Source organism: Dipodomys spectabilis, unplaced genomic scaffold, assembly GCF_019054845.1.
Source record: "Dipodomys spectabilis isolate Male_0828 unplaced genomic scaffold, ASM1905484v1 ptg000069l, whole genome shotgun sequence".
Lineage (NCBI taxonomy): Eukaryota > Metazoa > Chordata > Mammalia > Rodentia > Heteromyidae > Dipodomys > Dipodomys spectabilis.
Genome location: NW_024870746.1, coordinates 14,830,933 through 14,848,258, shown reverse-complemented (window position 1 = coordinate 14,848,258; position 17,326 = coordinate 14,830,933). Strand labels below are relative to the sequence as shown.

The window sequence follows — 17,326 nt, the reverse complement described above, 5'->3', positions numbered from 1 at the left end:
CAAACTGTGATCCTCTGGATCTGTGCCTCTCAGATAGCTGTGATTACAGGCAAGAGCTACTGTGCCCAGCAAGTGTGCTGCTTATTTGCTTAAAAGTTTTTATTTTAAGGTTGGGTACTCAACAGAGTCTGGCTCCTGATTTGGTAAGCATTCTCCACTTGAGCCATGACTCCAGCTGAGCTAGCTAATGTGAAGCCAAGGGCTTTTCTTTGACATCGTTATTCCAGTTGCCTATCTGTGTAGTATGTTTTGCATAAAACACATCCATTAAGTATCGTATATGACTTCTGTTTTTCTTTCTTCTTTCTTCTTTTTTTTATTTTTCATTTTTGGAGTGAGGAAGTTTAGCAAGTTCTAAGTGATCTGAAGTCAGGACCCTTTGAGACCTTCAGCATCTTGTTTGGTGGTTATTTATTTGATAGCTGTCTCTCTTACAGGTGAAATTGTGAAAACATGAATTGTGGTGAAATGTATACAGAACAAAAATTACCTTGAGTTTTTACTTTACGTAACCCAGTGGCCTCCAGTGTAGTCAGTGTTGTACAGCCAACACTGCTATCCATTTCCAGGGTTTTACAAAAAACCTTGTACCCATTACCATCTTCTGACACCTGGTAAGCTTTATTCTGCTGTCCATCTGTAAATTCATCTATTCAGGGCACTGATACAAGTGAAACCGTACATTTGTCCTCTCATGTCTGTCTTTTTAAACGTAACATAACATCTTCAAATCCATCCAATTCCCTTTGATAGCTGACTAATATTCCACTGTGTGTATGTAATACATTTTGCTTACCCATACCTTTATTGATGGATATCTGCTTCTTTTCCCCCTCTTCTGGCTATTGTAATACTGCTATGAACTTTGCTGTACAAACGTGGAGTCCTGGCTTCGGATTCTTTGGGGAGTAGAATCGTTGGATCGCACAAGTAATTCTATTTACTCTTTTGTGGAACTGCCAAAGTATTCCCCCTTCCCCCAAAACCATTTTCCCCCTCAAAGCGACTCATCTTTGTGAAGACTTTCCAAGACATTTAGCCATTCACAGAAGTAACAGTGCTTTTTACTTTTGCTCCTGCAATTTCATCAGTTTCTGTTTAATTCACTTGCGCAATTTAATAAGAAGTCTTCAGTGCCGTGAGCTGCATACAAACAGCTGGCATCTGCTATGCTTCCCACTCCGTGGCAAGACCAGAGAGAAGCTTGGAGCCTGACTTCCCAGCCAGGAGCTCTAGCATGCTGTGGGCTCACCCAGCACAGACACCAGAACACCAAGCTAGAGGACAGGGATGGTTGGTCAAAAGGAGGCCAGGGAAGAGAGTTTCTACTATTTGACCAATTTATCTTTGTTTTGATCAGATATAGATAGACATACAGAAGCAATGAGGAAAAACCTGTTAACTTTCAATACTCCTATTTCAAGAACGGTGGATAGCAGAGGCTAAAACAAAATGGAAAGTCACTTTGTCTAATGGTGTTTTCCCCTTCCCTTCCCTTCCTTCCTTCCTTCCTTCCTTCCTTCCTTCCTTCCTTCCTTCCTTCCTTCCTTCTTTCCTTCCTTCCTTCCTTCCTTCCTTCCTTCCCTCCTTCCTTCTTTCCTTCCTTCCTTCCTTCTCCTCCCTCCTCCCTTCCTCCCTCCCTCCCTCCCTCCCTTCTTTCCTACCTTCTTTTCCTATTTCTCTCTCTCTTTTCTTCTTTCTTTTCTTTCTTATTCTGGTATTGTGGCTTGAACTCAGGGTCTGGGCATGGTTCCCTAGCTTTTTTGCTTAGCCTTTTCCCTCAAGGCTAGCTCTCTCTCTACCACCTGAGCCTCAGTTCCACTTGCAGTTCTTTTGTTGGTTATTTAGAAATAAGTATCTCATGGATTTTCCTGCCAGGGTTGGCTTTCAACCAGCATCATCTAATCTCAGCTTCTTGAGTGGCTAGGATTACAGGCATGATTCACTGATGCCCAGCTGATGTCTTTTTCCTGCAACCTCTTGAATGTAGGAAAGAAGCAGGAGTCTAGCAGCAGGCTCGACCCCTCCATGTCCTCCAGTCTCACGTCACTAGGGTGGTACACAGGAGCTAAACCCTGTGGACAGGATGCGGGAGGCTGCACCTGCTCTCAGGTGGCTGTCCGTATTCTGGGTTGAGGTGTGATTAGAGTATTTTCTTACATTATATTTAGTCTCTTTAAGTAGTTGTATAACGGGGTTTCAGGTCAATTTGCCAGTTTACGAGTACAGTGCACACAGTATGTCTTCATCAATGGCATCCCTTTCAGTGTTCCTTTCCAGCCCTCCCAACCCTCCTATACCCTTGATTTGCCAGTTTCAGGGGTTATGCATTGACCATTATGACTTCATTCCCCTCTCCTGCAATGAGAAGGTTTACTAGACAGTTCTGAAGTGAAATCACACAGCTGAAGGAGGAATCCTTTTATCTTACAGCAACTTCCTTTGTGATAAAAGGCTTGGGGAGGTGGCCCTGTGAATAAAGGTCTAAAGGTATGGGGTTTCTTTAGCTTAGAGAGAAGAAGCAAGCATGGAGAAGAGGACTTATTAATAGTCTCTGAGACTATGAGGGGTACTCTCTGAGTGATAGAAAGCAGCTGTTTCCTGTCTCCACCAAAAGCTGGATAAGAAGAATAGAGTTCAATTGCAACAAGTGGGTTTAAGAACTCTCTGCCCATAAAGTTCAAGACAATAAACCCACGAGACAAAAGTCATTTCTCTATTTCACAATTGTGAGGCTTACTGTCTTTTTTTTGGAGTTGTTTATGCATAGGCTATTCTTGAATATTAAATGAATTTTTTTTATAAAAACCTTTCACCGGGTGAAAGAGTATGAGGTTGTCCTGCCTCCGAGCCTTCCAGTGCTCCATAAAGAGAATTCCCTGCTCTTGAGTCTTTACTGAGATTTAAACTGAGAACACTTGGGGGTCTTTTCCCTTGATTCTGGCTTTCTTTTGAAAGCAAGAGAACCCAGATTCGCTCTTTCTCTAAGAGGTAAAGATCATTCTCATAGTTTTGGTAGTTTGTATCTTTCCATCTATTTGGTCAGTGTAGTCATGATGATTGTGTGTGTGTGTGTGTATGTGTGTGTGTGTGTGTGTGTGTGTGTGTATGTGTGTGTGTGTGTATGTGTGTGTGTGTGTGTATGTGTGTGTGTGTATGTGTGTGTGTGTGTGTGTGTGTGTGTGTGTGTGTGTGTGTGTTGGTCCTGGGGTTTGAACTCAGGGCCTAGGTGCTGCCTTTAGCATTTTTTTGCTCAAGGCTGGTGTTTTATCACTTGAACCAAGCTCTACTTCCAGTTTTTTTTGGTGGTTAATTGGAGATAAGAATCTGAGGGAAACCAGGCAGCCTATGTGGCTTTGGGTCTTGAATGCTTTGCTTAGGATAATGCTTTCCAAGTCTTTCCATTTCCTTACCAATGGGGGAGTGTCATTCTTCCATGGTTTCCCTCATTTGTAATAATTAAAATGTGCCAATAAATCTACATGTAAACTCAATGGATTATACCTGGACATGATTAATTGAACAGTAGTGTAAACATTCTGAACTCCAAGAAATAGAAACAAGAGTTATGTTTGTTTTTTTAATTGTACTGTTCACAGTTATTTTGTTTTTCTTTCTTTTTCTCAATTGGTTTATTCGCTGTTGTCAGTTTTTGGTTTCTGTACACTTTGTCTTATAAAGTTTATCTGATTTGGGGCAGGAAAGGGGAATCGCAGAAATGGTGGGACAATGCGTGAAGCAATTCAACAATGATACTCACTAGACACTATGTTGGAAATGAACTACAACTTGGGGTGGGGCAAAGTGGGAGAAAAATGAGGGAGATGGTAACACTGGTCAAAGAGAAATGTACTTATTAGCTTGCTTATATAACTGTGACCTCTCTGTATGTCACCTTTATAATGAAGGTTTTAAAAAATCTAAAAATAAAGAACAATAAGTAAAATCATGTAGCTGAAGGACATGACCGTACATGGATTTACTGTAGCTCCAGAAGCCTTAGTTAGGGTCACGATCTGTCTTAGAAAACACTATTGTTCCAAGATAGAATTATTACATCTACTTCTAATATTCCCTCCTCAAGAATGTACTGCAATTATTCTTTATTTGCCTGAACTAGAGGTATCTTCTCCAAAGTCTCAATGCTAGTCTGCAGCTTGTTTTTTATAACTGTATTCTTAGACAAGACTGAATCTCCTTGACTCCAACAAAAAGATTAAAAATTCATTGTTGGTGGGAGTGTAAACTTGTCAACCACTTTGGAAAGCAGTATGGAGTTTTCTCAAAAGACTCCACATAGAGCTCCCCTATGACCCAGCAATTCCTCTTTTGCGCATTTACACAAATGATCACAAGCAAGACCACCCTAAAGCTACCAGCACAACTGTGTTTATTGCACCATTATATACCATAGCTAAGATATGGAACCAACCCAGATGCCCCTCAGTAGATGAATGAATCAAGAAACTGTGGTATAAATACACAATGGAATTCTATGCCTTCATCAGAAAGAATGACATTGCCCCATTTGTTTGTAAGTGGAAAGACTTGGAAAAATTATATTAAGTGAAGTAAGTCAGGCCCAAAGAAACATAGGTCCCATGGTTTCCCTTATTTGCAATAACTAGTATATGTCTGAGACAAGCAGAAACGGTCAGATAAGTTGATATTAGGTGAAATGAACCCCAAGATAAGGACTCAAATGGTTTTTCTTTCTTACTATTGTTTCAAACATATTTATTTATTTATTTATTTTTGTCGGTCATGGGGCTTGAACTCTGGGCCTGGGCGCTGTCCCTCAGCTCTTCAGCTCAAGGCGAGCGCTCTACCACTTGAGCTACAGCACCACTTCCGGTTTTCTGGTGGTTTATTGGAGATAGGAGTCTCACGGTCTCTCCTGCCCGGGTTGGCTTTGAACCGCGATTCTCAGATCTCAGCCTCCTGAGTAGCTAGGATTACAGGCGTGAGCCACCAGCGCCCGGCTTCAAACATATTTATAAGATTATTTCTTTGTTGCTTTGTATGTCCCTCCCCCACAGTATAACCCTTGTTTTCACTGTATTTGATGTTGGTATAATTTGTGGAAGGGAAGGGAAAAAAACAAATTGTTTAAATAGGGATACAGGTGGACCCATTCCAACAATAAGATGTACAAGACGTTATGTTGAAAACGAACTTTACAACTTTGGTGCGGGGGGGGGGGGGGGGGGGGGGGGGGGGGGGGGGGCGGTGGGAGGGGTGGGGGAGGGGGAGGTGGGGGGTGGGTGGGAGGGAGATGGGAAGGGATGGGAAGGAGAAACAAAGGAAGAGGCAACAATGCTTGATAAAAAAATGTACTCATTACCTTGCTCATGTAATTGTAACCCCTCTGTACAGTATTTTCACTATATATATATATATATATATATATATATATTTTTTTTTTTTTTTTTTTTTTTTAAAGGATCTCAGGAACCATCCTGATGGGTTGGTGTCAAACCACAATTTTCAGATTGCAGCCTCATGAGTAGTTCAGATTACGGAAGTGAGCTATTGGCATCAGGTCTAGTCATGAGTTCTTTTTAAAAATCTGTCTTCAGTGAGGCTGAATACTATGTGTATTTGATATATGCCATAGTATATAGTATGATATAGTATGTATATTTAATTTGAATATAGAATTTATAAAATCATATGTAATTCACTATAGAAAATGTTTTAAAATTCTAGTTAGTATGTTAGTTTCTAAAGAAGGATAAGACAAATATGATATGAATTAGGAGCATATCCAATATACACAGCTTTATGTAATAAAGCATTGTGATTAGGGGTCAGGTAGAAAAATTTAAAGATGAGAAACATGAGTTGTGGGTATTTTATTAACTTGTAGCCAGTAAGGCAGATGGAAATGTCCAGAAATTTTTTCTCTACCATTGTTCCATTTTTATCCCCTACTATGTTAATTATGTCCATTTATTTTGAATCGAGTAAATGGTGACTTATTTGTCCAATTAGGGATTCTTTTCAGGGCAAGCTTTGATTCTCAGAGGATTGACTGACATTAAGCTGAGTCTTTTTTTGTTTGTTTGGTTTGGTTTTAAGCTGAGTCTTTAAAGTTGCAGGTCTATGTCAGTGTTAACTGCATGCATTCCACTGTGTTCATTTTCATCTTGTACCAATGCTGGCTGTAATCTAGTTGAAGATCTCTGCTCTGTTGCTGAGTGCTTTCATGACATCTGGCAAGGGGTCAGGGTGAATCATGATCCAGCTCTGACTCTCATAATGTTTTTGGTCTTCAAAAATCCAGCACTCAAGTGGGAAAATGACTTGGGGTGGCTTCACATCCTCCCTGCATTTCCATTTCCTTAATCTGCCTTACAGGAATGTTATAAGGATTAAATGAAGTGAAATAAGGTGCATCAAGCCCAGAGCCCATTGTGCACAGCCCTTGAGTCATGCAACTTTGCTTTAACTCACAGAGGAAACTCTTGCCTTCTACAGGACATGATTTGCCCTAGCTTCTTGTCACTTGGTGGAGTTCATTCAGGCTAGAGACAGCATTGTAGAGGGGTTTGTCTGAAATTAACAAGGACACCAATAGTCCAATTCTATGAACATTTTTTCCTATACTTAAAAGAAAATGTTTGGCTGGGTGCCAGTGGCTCACAGAGGCTGAGATCTGAAGACCCAGGTTTGAAGCTAGCTGGGCAGAAAAATCCACAAGACTCTTATATCTCCAATCAACCAGCAAGAAGCAGAAATGGAGGTGTGGCTCAAGTGAGGAGCACTAGCAAAGCAAGAGTGTGGTACATTGAGTTCAAGCCCTAGTACTAGCACCAAAATCAAAAGGACTGGAAGCAAGGTTCAAGTGGCAGAATACCAGCTGTGAGCTAGCAAGCTGGGGAGAATGTGAGGCGTGAGTTCAAGTCTCAAAGCCAGAGAATCATCAAAGGGTTGGGGAGGGCATGTGAAATGCCAGAGCTTGAGCCCCTGGCCTTGGCATGTGAAATGCCAGGGCTTGAGCTCCTGGGTTTGGGAATGGATTTACTGTAGCTCCAGGAGTCTTAGGGTCGTGATCTCTTAGAAAACACTATTGTTCCAAGATAGAATTATTAAAATCGACTTCTAATATTCCCTCCCCAAGAACATACTGCAGTTGTTCTTTATTTGCCTGAACTAGAGGTATCTTTCCGAAGTCCCAATGTCAGTGCTCAGGCTGATTTGCTTTCTGTCTCTCATCCGCCCACTGTGCCAGACTTCTGCCCAAAGTCACGCTTAGACTACAGGATGTGGAATATCTATATAAATCACAGCAAGTCATTTTGAGAGTAAAACTCCCACTTAGAGGCTTACCCCCAAAGCGGAGGTAGGTCACATATTTTAATGCTTGTAGATTTGGGAAACAAGATCAGGACCTTTTACTCTCTTTATTAGAGGGAGATTTACAATTCAAACACTTCAGCGGGTGAGCATGGGCCCTTCCCTCTTGCCCGTCCCTGTACCCAGTCCCCCAAATTAAAGAAATAGGGAATCAGGACAAGACCATTAACTTAATAGCCTGGAATTTATGGCTATAATCCTACAAGGCAAAGTCAAATAATTACTGTCTCTTTCTTTATAGTTCCTGTCATCTTTCTCATAACACTCAGCTGATTTAGTGGCTCATTGTTTCATGTCCAATGACCTAGGGTTATGTTAGAATGTATATAGTCGTGAATAATAATATGTAGATACACTAGGTGACTAATTTTAGATAATGAACTGGAATAATGGTAAGGGTTTGGGTTTAGTTATGGTGTCAGTTTGCCAAGTGAGCTTTGTGTCCTTCCTCTTTTCTGCTCTAGATTCTCAAATCCAAGGACTTAACATCACCAACCCAGCGCTACATTGACAGCAAAGTGGTAAAGACGAGAGGAGAGGGAGAATGGCTCTCCTTCGACGTAACGGATGCTGTCCATGAATGGCTTCACCATAAAGGTTGCAAACCATCTTCTCTTCCTCTCCTGGTCATGGGATCAGCAGCCCAAAGTTTTGTATATCAATGACAGATTTCAGGGTGTGAACACACATACAAATGGTCTCTCTGACTTACTGTTTTTCAGACAGGAACCTGGGATTTAAAATAAGTTTACACTGTCCATGCTGTACGTTTGTACCTTCTAATAATTACATCATCCCAAATAAAAGTGAAGAGCTAGAAGCAAGATTCGCAGGTAATTGAAACTTGGTCATCTGCCAAAGTGTGGTGGGGGAGGGAGATGAATGATGAGAATGTCTTGTTGGATAAAGTTAATTCACATGTCCCAGTAGGATTGGTTGGTGAGGAATGGGCTGTCATTCATTGGGTCATGATATGCTTGGAGGAAGACCATAGAAAAGATTAGAGAAAATTGAGCTTCCAGTTTTCCTTTCTCAATGCTGGATGATAACTGGGTCAATACTAACTGGCTCATTCACCTGAAAAATAGATTTCATTGAAGAAAAAAAAGAAGGAGTCTTCTCATTCCTTAGGTTCTGTAGCTCACCTTTCATAGATCAGATTACCCCGCCTTTTCGTAGCCTACACTCAATAGTTTAAGTGGCTTTCCTACTGGATTTTCATAATAGCTTTTAAACAATGTCCAGCAAGGCTTCAGTTTTCCCCATGCTCTCCTTCAAGGGAATTAGCCAAAATGCAGGGAAAATGAGACAAGACAAAGGGTTCCAGTCACTTGCTGTGTCCAGTGGTGGCTGGGAGAGGAGAGGTGAGCAGGAAGTCCCTTCTTTCCCACATGCCTGGTGTAGCACCAACCTATGCTGTCAGGTGAAGCCATGGGTTTCTCTTCTCCCAGTTCTATCACTCATGACCTCAGTGTACTTTTAGGAGGGTTACCATAGCTCTTGGTCATGGAAAAATACTCCCAGTGGCTGAGAGATTTATTTCAGTCTCCAACCAAGCCACAATTCTCCTGAGTGGGAGATTAAATGCTTAAACTGGCAGTCTCTTGAGCATGCTTTGGGGAGCTCTAGTTTCTCAATCTCAGATGGAATCAGGGAAAATGTTGGGCTTGCCATAATATAAATGAAAAAGCCCTTTCTTCCTAGCTCTCCCAAAATAGCATGAGGTAAGGGTGACTTCTGTTTGACTTGAGTCTCGGTGTGTGTTTCTTAGGAAAGTCTTCTGTGTTTAGCAGTCTTAGGACCAGCATGAACCAGCAGGTCACAAGGCATGGTCTATGGCTGTGTTTTGGTGTCCAGAGTTTAGACACAGCCTACACTGAGGACTGATGAAAAGAAACTGCCTACATTGCCCTTGGACCAGGGGTCAAAGTCTTCTTCCACAGATCGTATAGAAGACCTTTGACTCTGCCTTGGACCCTGAACTGCCTGCCAACAAAAGCCCTATTTAAAGGTGTTCGTTACTACCTGCAGGAGTCCTATTATACCATGTCTGTTATACCTATTATACCATGTCTGTTGCCATGGGGGAAATGACTCTAGCCAGCCACCGTTATGTTGTCATCACTGCTATTTGTGACAATAGACAATAGAGGAAACGAAAATATGTAGCTGATGATGTATGATGAAGGTAAAGCTAAATGTTGATTACCCAAATGCATTTTTTCAAGGTATTGATGGTGCCTCCACATATACCAGTGGTGATCAGAAAACTATAAAGTCCACTAGGAAAAAAAACAGTGGGAAGACCCCACATCTTCTGCTAATGTTGTTACCCTCCTACAGACTGGAGTCACAACAATCCAGCCGGCGGAAGAAGCGTGCTTTGGATGCGGCCTATTGCTTTAGGTAAAGAAATGAAAATACAACCAAATGATTCCATCGGTTTGCCCTTGTTCTGCCTTTGTATTCTTCTTCTAGCCATTGTCCTGGATGGTACTCATTGCTCAAGGCCTGGTATAGGATGGCAAAGCTCCTATGTCATGTAATATCACCCTCCAGACAGAGGTTAAAAACAGTTGTTCTACTGTTATATTCCTCAGCTTTCTAGTATTAAATCAAGCATGATGGGAGCAAACTAGACCTCCCAAAGGTAATTCCTCAAAAGTACTTTGGTATTGAAATAGAACATGAGCTCTCTGCATCTTTCTGTCTACCAAGTCAGTATTTATTGAGATCTGTGGCACTGATATGGTAAGACAGGAAAGCCCAGCATTGTCTGATACTTTTACCCACTCTTTAGAGGGTCTGTGGTCTGATCTTCACAATAGCAGCAATGAGACAGCAGCAGAATCCTGTCGGCCATGCCATAGGCTACAGGATTAGACAGAAATGAGGAAATAGAGGAAGAACTTATTTCTTCTTCCCACATGAATTCATGGAGGGAGAAAATTCTTTCTTATTAAGCTTGGTGAGAGGAAGGATCTTTACTTTGAGAGTCCTGGGCAGTGCAGGGTCTTCTGTGCTCAGGCTACTACAGGCCATAAGGAAAATGATATTGTGTGTGTATGTGAATGCGCACTAGTATTAGGGCTTGAACTTAGGGTCTGCACTGTCCCTTAGCTCTTTCACTCAAGGCTGGCACTCTACCACTTGAACCATAGTTTTACTTCTGGCTTTTTGATGGTTTATGAGAGTTAAAAGTCTCATGAACTTTCCTTCCTGGTCTACCTTTGAACTGTGATCCTCAGATCTCAGCCTCCTGAGTAGCCAGGATATCATGTGTGAGCCACTGGTATCCAGCTAAGAGAATGGCATTGTTTGGTTGTCAGAGCCACTGGTGATGCTGCAAGACTCCATTTTTTTTGGGGGGGTCCGGTCGTGGGGCCTGAACTTTGGGCCTGGGCACTGTCCCTCAGCTCTTCAGCTCAAGGCTAGCGCTCTACCACTTGAGCCACAGCACCACTTCCAGCTTTTTTCTTTTTGCTTATGTGGTGCTGGGGAATCGAACCCAGGGCCTCATGCATACAAGGCAAGCGCTCTACCACTGAGCCACCTTCCCAGCCCCCATTTTTTTAAAATCTTTGATTTTTGTGATTCCTAGACCAATTAGCAGATGGTAAAATACAGGATATATTCTCAAAGGAAAATATCATAGGTTGAAAATAGCTGTTGAATTTCTTAAATGTAAAGTAGCAAGGGAGACAAGGTTGTTTTGAAAGGATTTAGTCCCTTTCCATCACCTTCTTCTTTCTAATTATTTGAGGGCGAGGTTGACTTTCTTACTCACAGACAATGCAAGCAGGGTATAGAACTCATAAGGGAACATAGTCTTGTGAATCTCCACAACATTCTACCATGAAGGTCCCTTGATTACAATAAAACCATCAACATGTGGCCCGTGATATTTGCTCATTAGATGTAACTTGCATATGTGAATAATCCTTCTGTTAGTTTGTATTTTTTTTTTTTTACTTTGGGGTGAGGTGGATAGGAAATCATCTTTAAAAGTCTGTATTGATTTTTCTTTTAACAGAAATGTGCAGGATAATTGTTGCCTGCGTCCACTTTATATTGATTTCAAGAGGGATCTTGGGTGGAAATGGATACACGAACCCAAAGGGTACAATGCCAACTTCTGTGCTGGTGCATGCCCATACTTATGGAGCTCAGACACTCAGCACAGCAGGGTAAGTGTTTGATTAACTTACCTCTTCCATTCTTGTTTTCAGGTATACCTGCTTGCCTGTATTTCTAACTGAATTGCAATTGAAATGGTGCCTTCCTACCTTGTCACCTGAATGGGTGCTGGACATACTTTCTATTGATGAAGAATAAGAGGAATGTAACACTGTGGTCAGTTAAAGCTGTAGGTCAGAAGCAGGTTGGAAGATTTTTTAAGTTTTCTTCCTTTTACATTCTTTTTTTTTTTTTTTTGCCAGTCCTGGGGCTTTACTCTGGGCCTGGGCACTATTCCTGAGTTTTTTTTTGGCTCAAGGCTAGTGCTTTATCACTTGAGCCACAGCACCACATCTGGCTTTTTCTGGGTAGTTTATTGAAAAATAAGAGCCTCATGGACTTTTATTTTTTGCCCCAACTGGCTTCAAACTGCCATCCTCAGATCTCAGTCTCCTGAGTAGCTAGGATAACAGGCATGAGCCACTGGAGCCTGGCTTGTTTTATATTCTTGATAGCTAAAAGCTATCAAGAATATAGGTAAGAAGATAGGTAAGAAATTTTAAAAATATCCCTTTCTGAATCAAGACGCCCATCATGTTTGTGTGTATAGTGAAGATGTGAAGAGACTCAGGTCTGTATGAAAAAAGCTTGGGGACTGTCATACTAGAAAGAATATTGGGAAGCCAAGTGCTGGTGGCTCACGCTTGTAATCCTAGCTACTCAGGAGGCTGAGATCTGAGGATTGGGGTTCAAAGTCAGCCCAGGCAGGAACGTACAAAGACTCATCTCCAGTAAACCACCAGAAAACCAGAAGGGTACTGTGGCTCAAGTGGTAGAGCACTAGCCTTGAGCTGAAGAGCTGAGGGACAGCACCCAGGCCCAGAGTTCAAGCCCCATGACTGACCAAAAAAAAGAATATTGGAGACTGCAGCTGATTCTTTGTGATACAGATTTCCTAGTGTATCACAATTAAGAAATCGTTTAATCTTTCCGAATCTCTCCGGCCACACTCTTCTCCCCTGTCCCCAAGGAATATCTATACTAACAACCATCCTTGAAATAATAAGGCCATACAAGAAATTTGCCTTGGAATATTAGTGTTTTTGTCATGTTTAATATAATTCAATGTACACAAGAATTGGAGTGTTTAATCAGTGAGGCTCAGGATAGAAGGCTGAATTCAGAAGGCAAGTTCCAGGTTGAGTGTTATGGGTTCCCAGCCCAGATTGGCAAAGTAATAATGATACTTGTCCATATGCTTTCTCTTGGTGGCTCATGATTTAGGATCTTACCCATGGGAAGGCCTTCACACATTTTCTTGTTCAAACCTTTCATTAAAAAAAAGAAAAAGAGTAAAAGTTTTGTGTCTAGATGATGTGGATGACTTACCCAAGATCAAAGAAGAAAATTAGTGACAAGCCAGGGCTCAGATGCCTTGTTTTATAGCCAGGCCCTGATTTACCCGATCGTACTGAGTTTAATTCCTAAAATGTGGCTGCATGTGAGGTTTCTATTTTGTTCTTTATGCCTCTGTAAATCTCCCTATTAAAGAGGCATTAAAAAAAATTGCCTTCACTGCAGGGTAGGAAAATGAATCTTGGCCAAAAAGATCACATAATGCATTCAGCTGGATTCAAGAGTTTGGGGGTTATCAATTATTTTAGACAATCTGAGTTATAAAAATCACTCTCTGGTTCTTATGAAAAATCATGTGTTAGTAGAATATGAAGTATATTTATTTAGAAATGCCTGCGGAGGCTGGAGTTGAAATTGACGAATATGGCTCCCCTTCTTCCAGCCCTTCTCCCAGGTCCCCCGTAGGCTTTGGCACTCTGGACTACCATGTGTTTGGCCACGTGAGGAGCACTTGCGGAGGCCTGTCCTTTTGTCTGCACGCTCTGGCCAGGCTGCTTCATCTGGGCTGCGGCAGCAGTAGCTGTAATGTGGGCAGGGCCCAGTTGCCAAGAAGAAACCTAATTCTCCTCTGTGAAACACAGAGGGAGTGTGTGGAAGCCGAGACCATGCTTGTTTTTCAAGGGGAGAGGAAGAATAACTATGATGGTCACAAATATGTGGTTTGGACAGTTACCCAAGAAGCCAGGGGAGCTTTATAAAGTAGTCAGTGTTGCTGCGCTGAACAGATCTTCTGTCTTAGGCTGAAAAATTGCAGTGAATCTCGAGGAAAAGGTCACTTGTTGTTTGACTAACACATTAATGGCATCCTTGGAAATGTCAGTGGAGAACGTCCATACTTCTGTTTTTGGTTGTAGGGCTTGAACTCAGGGCCTGGGCATTTTCCCTGAACTCTTTTCGCTCAACACTAGCGTTCTACCACTTTGAGCCACAACTCTACTTCTGGTTTTCTGTTGGTTAATTGGAGATAAGAGTCTCATGGACTTTCTTGCTCAGGTTGGCTTAGAACTGAATTCCTCAGATCTCAGCCTGCTGAGGATTACAGGCATGAGCCACCAGCGCCTGGCTCTATACCTCTATTAGTCAAAGTCACAAATCCCTCTTGGACAGATGGAGATAAAGGTTCAAGATTAATGATAGAATATTAACTTCAGTCTAACCACTACCATTTACCACATGGAAGGTTAATTATTATTATGGCTTTAAGAAAATGCAAAGTAAACAATTCAGAATGTGCACTGCTTTGTATGTCATTCTTTGTACCATATAATTATGAAGCAATGGATGAAAAATGATCAATGATATTTGGGGAAGGGTCAGAGGAATCCTGGGGGTTGAACTTACTTAGACCCTTGTTTTTGGTAAGCCAACACTCTAACACTTGAGTTATGCCTCCAGCCCCTTTGAGTACAGTCTTGTTTTATTTCCACTGGACTGGACCTGAATCCTCTGATTGAGGAGACCTTCCCACATAGCTGCAATGACAGAAATGTATCACTGTGCCTTTTTTCATGATTGAGATAGGTTCTTGCAAAGTTTTGCCCAAACTAGTTTTGAATGGCAATCCTACCTTTCTCAGTTTGGATTACATGATACGAGCTCTTTCTTTCCTCCCTCCCTTCCTTTTTTCCTTCCTTCCTCTCTTCCTTCCTTCTTTTATTCCTTCCTTCCTTCTTTTCTTCCTTCCTTTTTCCTTTCTTTTTATCTTTCTAATTTAAATTTAGGTGACATTATACTGCCACTGAAGATACTTAACACAGGAAGATTTGATTTTTGCACAGAGGTGTCTTTTCCTGTACCCAAGGGTAAAGTTCTAATGGAACTTGAATACAGCATCCTATTTTTCTACTTTTCCATGCACATTTTTTTTCTGGGTCTCCCATATTTGTTGAGTTGTTTTTGTTGGAAGACTTACCATGACTACAGAGTACAAAGACTATAGAATCCCAGGTAACAAGGGAGCTCTTCATATAGATGACCATTTAAAATGAGTCCTCACTAAACAACTTCAGCTACACATTTGAGTAGAAACAATATAAAATACTAAGAGGCTTGGTAAGCGTGTATAGTAGAGCAATAATCAGAGTAGACTTACCGAGGAAAATAAAAAGAAGAAAAATCACTGAATCAGCAAGTTTATCCAAGTTGATTCTTACAGAATCATTTGTTTAATATATACCAGAGAGAAGGGGGAAGAGAGAGAGAGAGAGAGAGAGAGAGAGAGAGAGAGAGAGAGAGAGAGAGAGAGAGAGAAAGGAAAGAAGGAAAGAAGGAAGGAAGGAAGGAAGGAAGGAAGGAAGGAAGGAAGGAAGGAAGGAAGGAAAGCAAACAAGCATGCTATAGGGAAAGACTCAAATTGGTGATTGTATAAGACACATACCATTCTGACCAGAAAGTTAAGTCAAAAAAATTTAATGCCAAATAATTAAAATTGCCTGTTCAGTGCTGTGACTGATTTACAAAGCAATCTGAAATGGTTCTTTAAAAGTATTGTTTTTTTGTTTGTATTTGGTCTGTCGCTATATCATGTCTGTTCTGTGGTGTCCATTCAGGTCCTCAGCCTGTATAACACCATCAATCCAGAAGCTTCTGCTTCTCCCTGCTGTGTATCCCAAGATTTGGAGCCACTAACAATCCTCTACTACATCGGCAAAACCCCCAAGATCGAACAGCTTTCTAACATGATTGTCAAGTCTTGCAAATGTAGCTAAGGTTCCCGCCAAGTGACCAGACAAAAATCACAGTGACAACGACGACGACAACGATGATGATGATGATGATAAATGATGATAATGATGATGTCAATGATGTTCACCACAAGAAAACACGAGAAAGCCTTGGTTTATCAGTGTTAAAAATGTTTAGAAAAAACGGTACCAGTTTGTGTTCTGTTTGTTAAAACTGGCATTGAAAAAAAACAAAAACAAAATGGAAGGCTTTATTCTACATTTCACCTCCTTTTTAAGTGAGAGACACAAGAAGCAAAATCTTTTTTTTTAAAGAAAAAATAAACACTGGAAGAATTTGTAAGTGTTAATTATGTGAAAGAAAACAAACAAAAAATCAAAAAACAAAGCAAAAACCAGGAAAACCTGTTCAGTGGAGTTCTTGTCCATGCCTTTGCTATCCCACACCTCACTTGATTTTTCTATATTGCTGAGAAATGAGCAGCCACCCTTCCCAGCCTTAGAGTTAAGCGTGAGTTATTTATTGTGTGTTACTATATAATGAACGTTTCATTGCCCTTGGAAAATAAAACAGGTGTATAAAGTGGAGACCAGAAATGTATGGCTGGCTGAAGGAATTTGAACTCACATGAGCCAGAAAAAAACAAAAAGGAAAAGAAAAAAAAAAGAAAGAAGAAAAGAAAAGAAAAAAAAAGAGGTCACATTAATGGCAGGAATATCCAAGTGACTTATTACATGACCAGAGCTGGTCTGCAGTAAGATGAAGATACTTGGAACACCTGCTTTGTACCAACTGGCAAAGGAAACTTTGTGTAAGGTTCAAACACTACAATGCCTATGTTAATAAAGAAAACTTTCTGTCAGAATAAGTCTGTTAGATTTTTTCTTCCTTTTAATTGTAAATGGTTCTTTTGCAGTTTAGCAAACCAATGAAATATGGAGATATTTTGACATGCATTGGTCAAACTTTGGACCTTAAAAGTAGAGCTATGCTACAGGATTTTCCTTTGGGAATATATATATATATATATATATATATGTATATAGCCTCAACTATATTATTCAAATAGATGGGCATAAAAGGTAGTATAACTGAAAACACATCTACAGATCTCTGTTGGAAACTATTAAATCAAAATATTAACTGCATGTAATGTGTAAATTCTTACCTTAATTTTTTGTACTCTGTAATAGTGTCAAGTATGATTTAGATTGGACTTAAAATTTGGGCTCTTAAAATAATTATTCACAATTGTAAAATGTTTCTTTTTGCTAGCCAGTCCTATTGAGTAAAATCCTGAGCTTTTTGAATTGCACTACAAATACATTTTTCACAGTACCTTCTCTTGTGCGTTGTCTAGTATCCGTTCTTGCCATTCTTATGACAAGTTATGTGGGTCCACTCTTCCTTCTTTCTTAACTTCCTAAAAACAGATTGATTTGAGTTGAGAAGTCTTCCTTCATCTTCTAAGCATTGCTCCTAATCAAGTCAGATTTAAAATATCCTGTATGGGAAACGGGGGGACACTGTGGAGACAGACAAGTATGCAACCTGTAGTGTAGGAAAGGCTTAGCATTTGAACTCAGGCTATGATAGGCTCGTCTAACTTGATTTAATTAATATTTCACAGAATCTGAGTTTTGTTTAAAAACAGACAGCACAAAGGAAACTTTGTGAGTGTGTGTGTATG

General features: G+C 40.7%; 1 protein-coding gene across 2 annotated transcripts in view; it reads left to right on the top strand.

Annotated features, from left to right (window-relative positions):
- Positions 1–15,877, top strand: part of Tgfb2 (transforming growth factor beta 2) — an 80,900-nt gene extending 65,023 nt beyond the window's left edge. For both annotated transcript variants that reach the window (XM_042681886.1, XM_042681885.1), the window contains 5 exons: positions 7,824–7,956; positions 8,082–8,192; positions 9,588–9,765; positions 11,393–11,546; positions 15,501–15,877. In XM_042681886.1, the coding sequence (XP_042537820.1) occupies positions 7,824–7,956; positions 8,082–8,192; positions 9,588–9,765; positions 11,393–11,546; positions 15,501–15,659 (735 nt within the window). In that variant the 3' untranslated portion in view covers positions 15,660–15,877. The remainder of the gene's footprint in view (positions 1–7,823; positions 7,957–8,081; positions 8,193–9,587; positions 9,766–11,392; positions 11,547–15,500) is intronic.
- Positions 15,878–17,326: the final 1,449 nt, after the last annotated feature.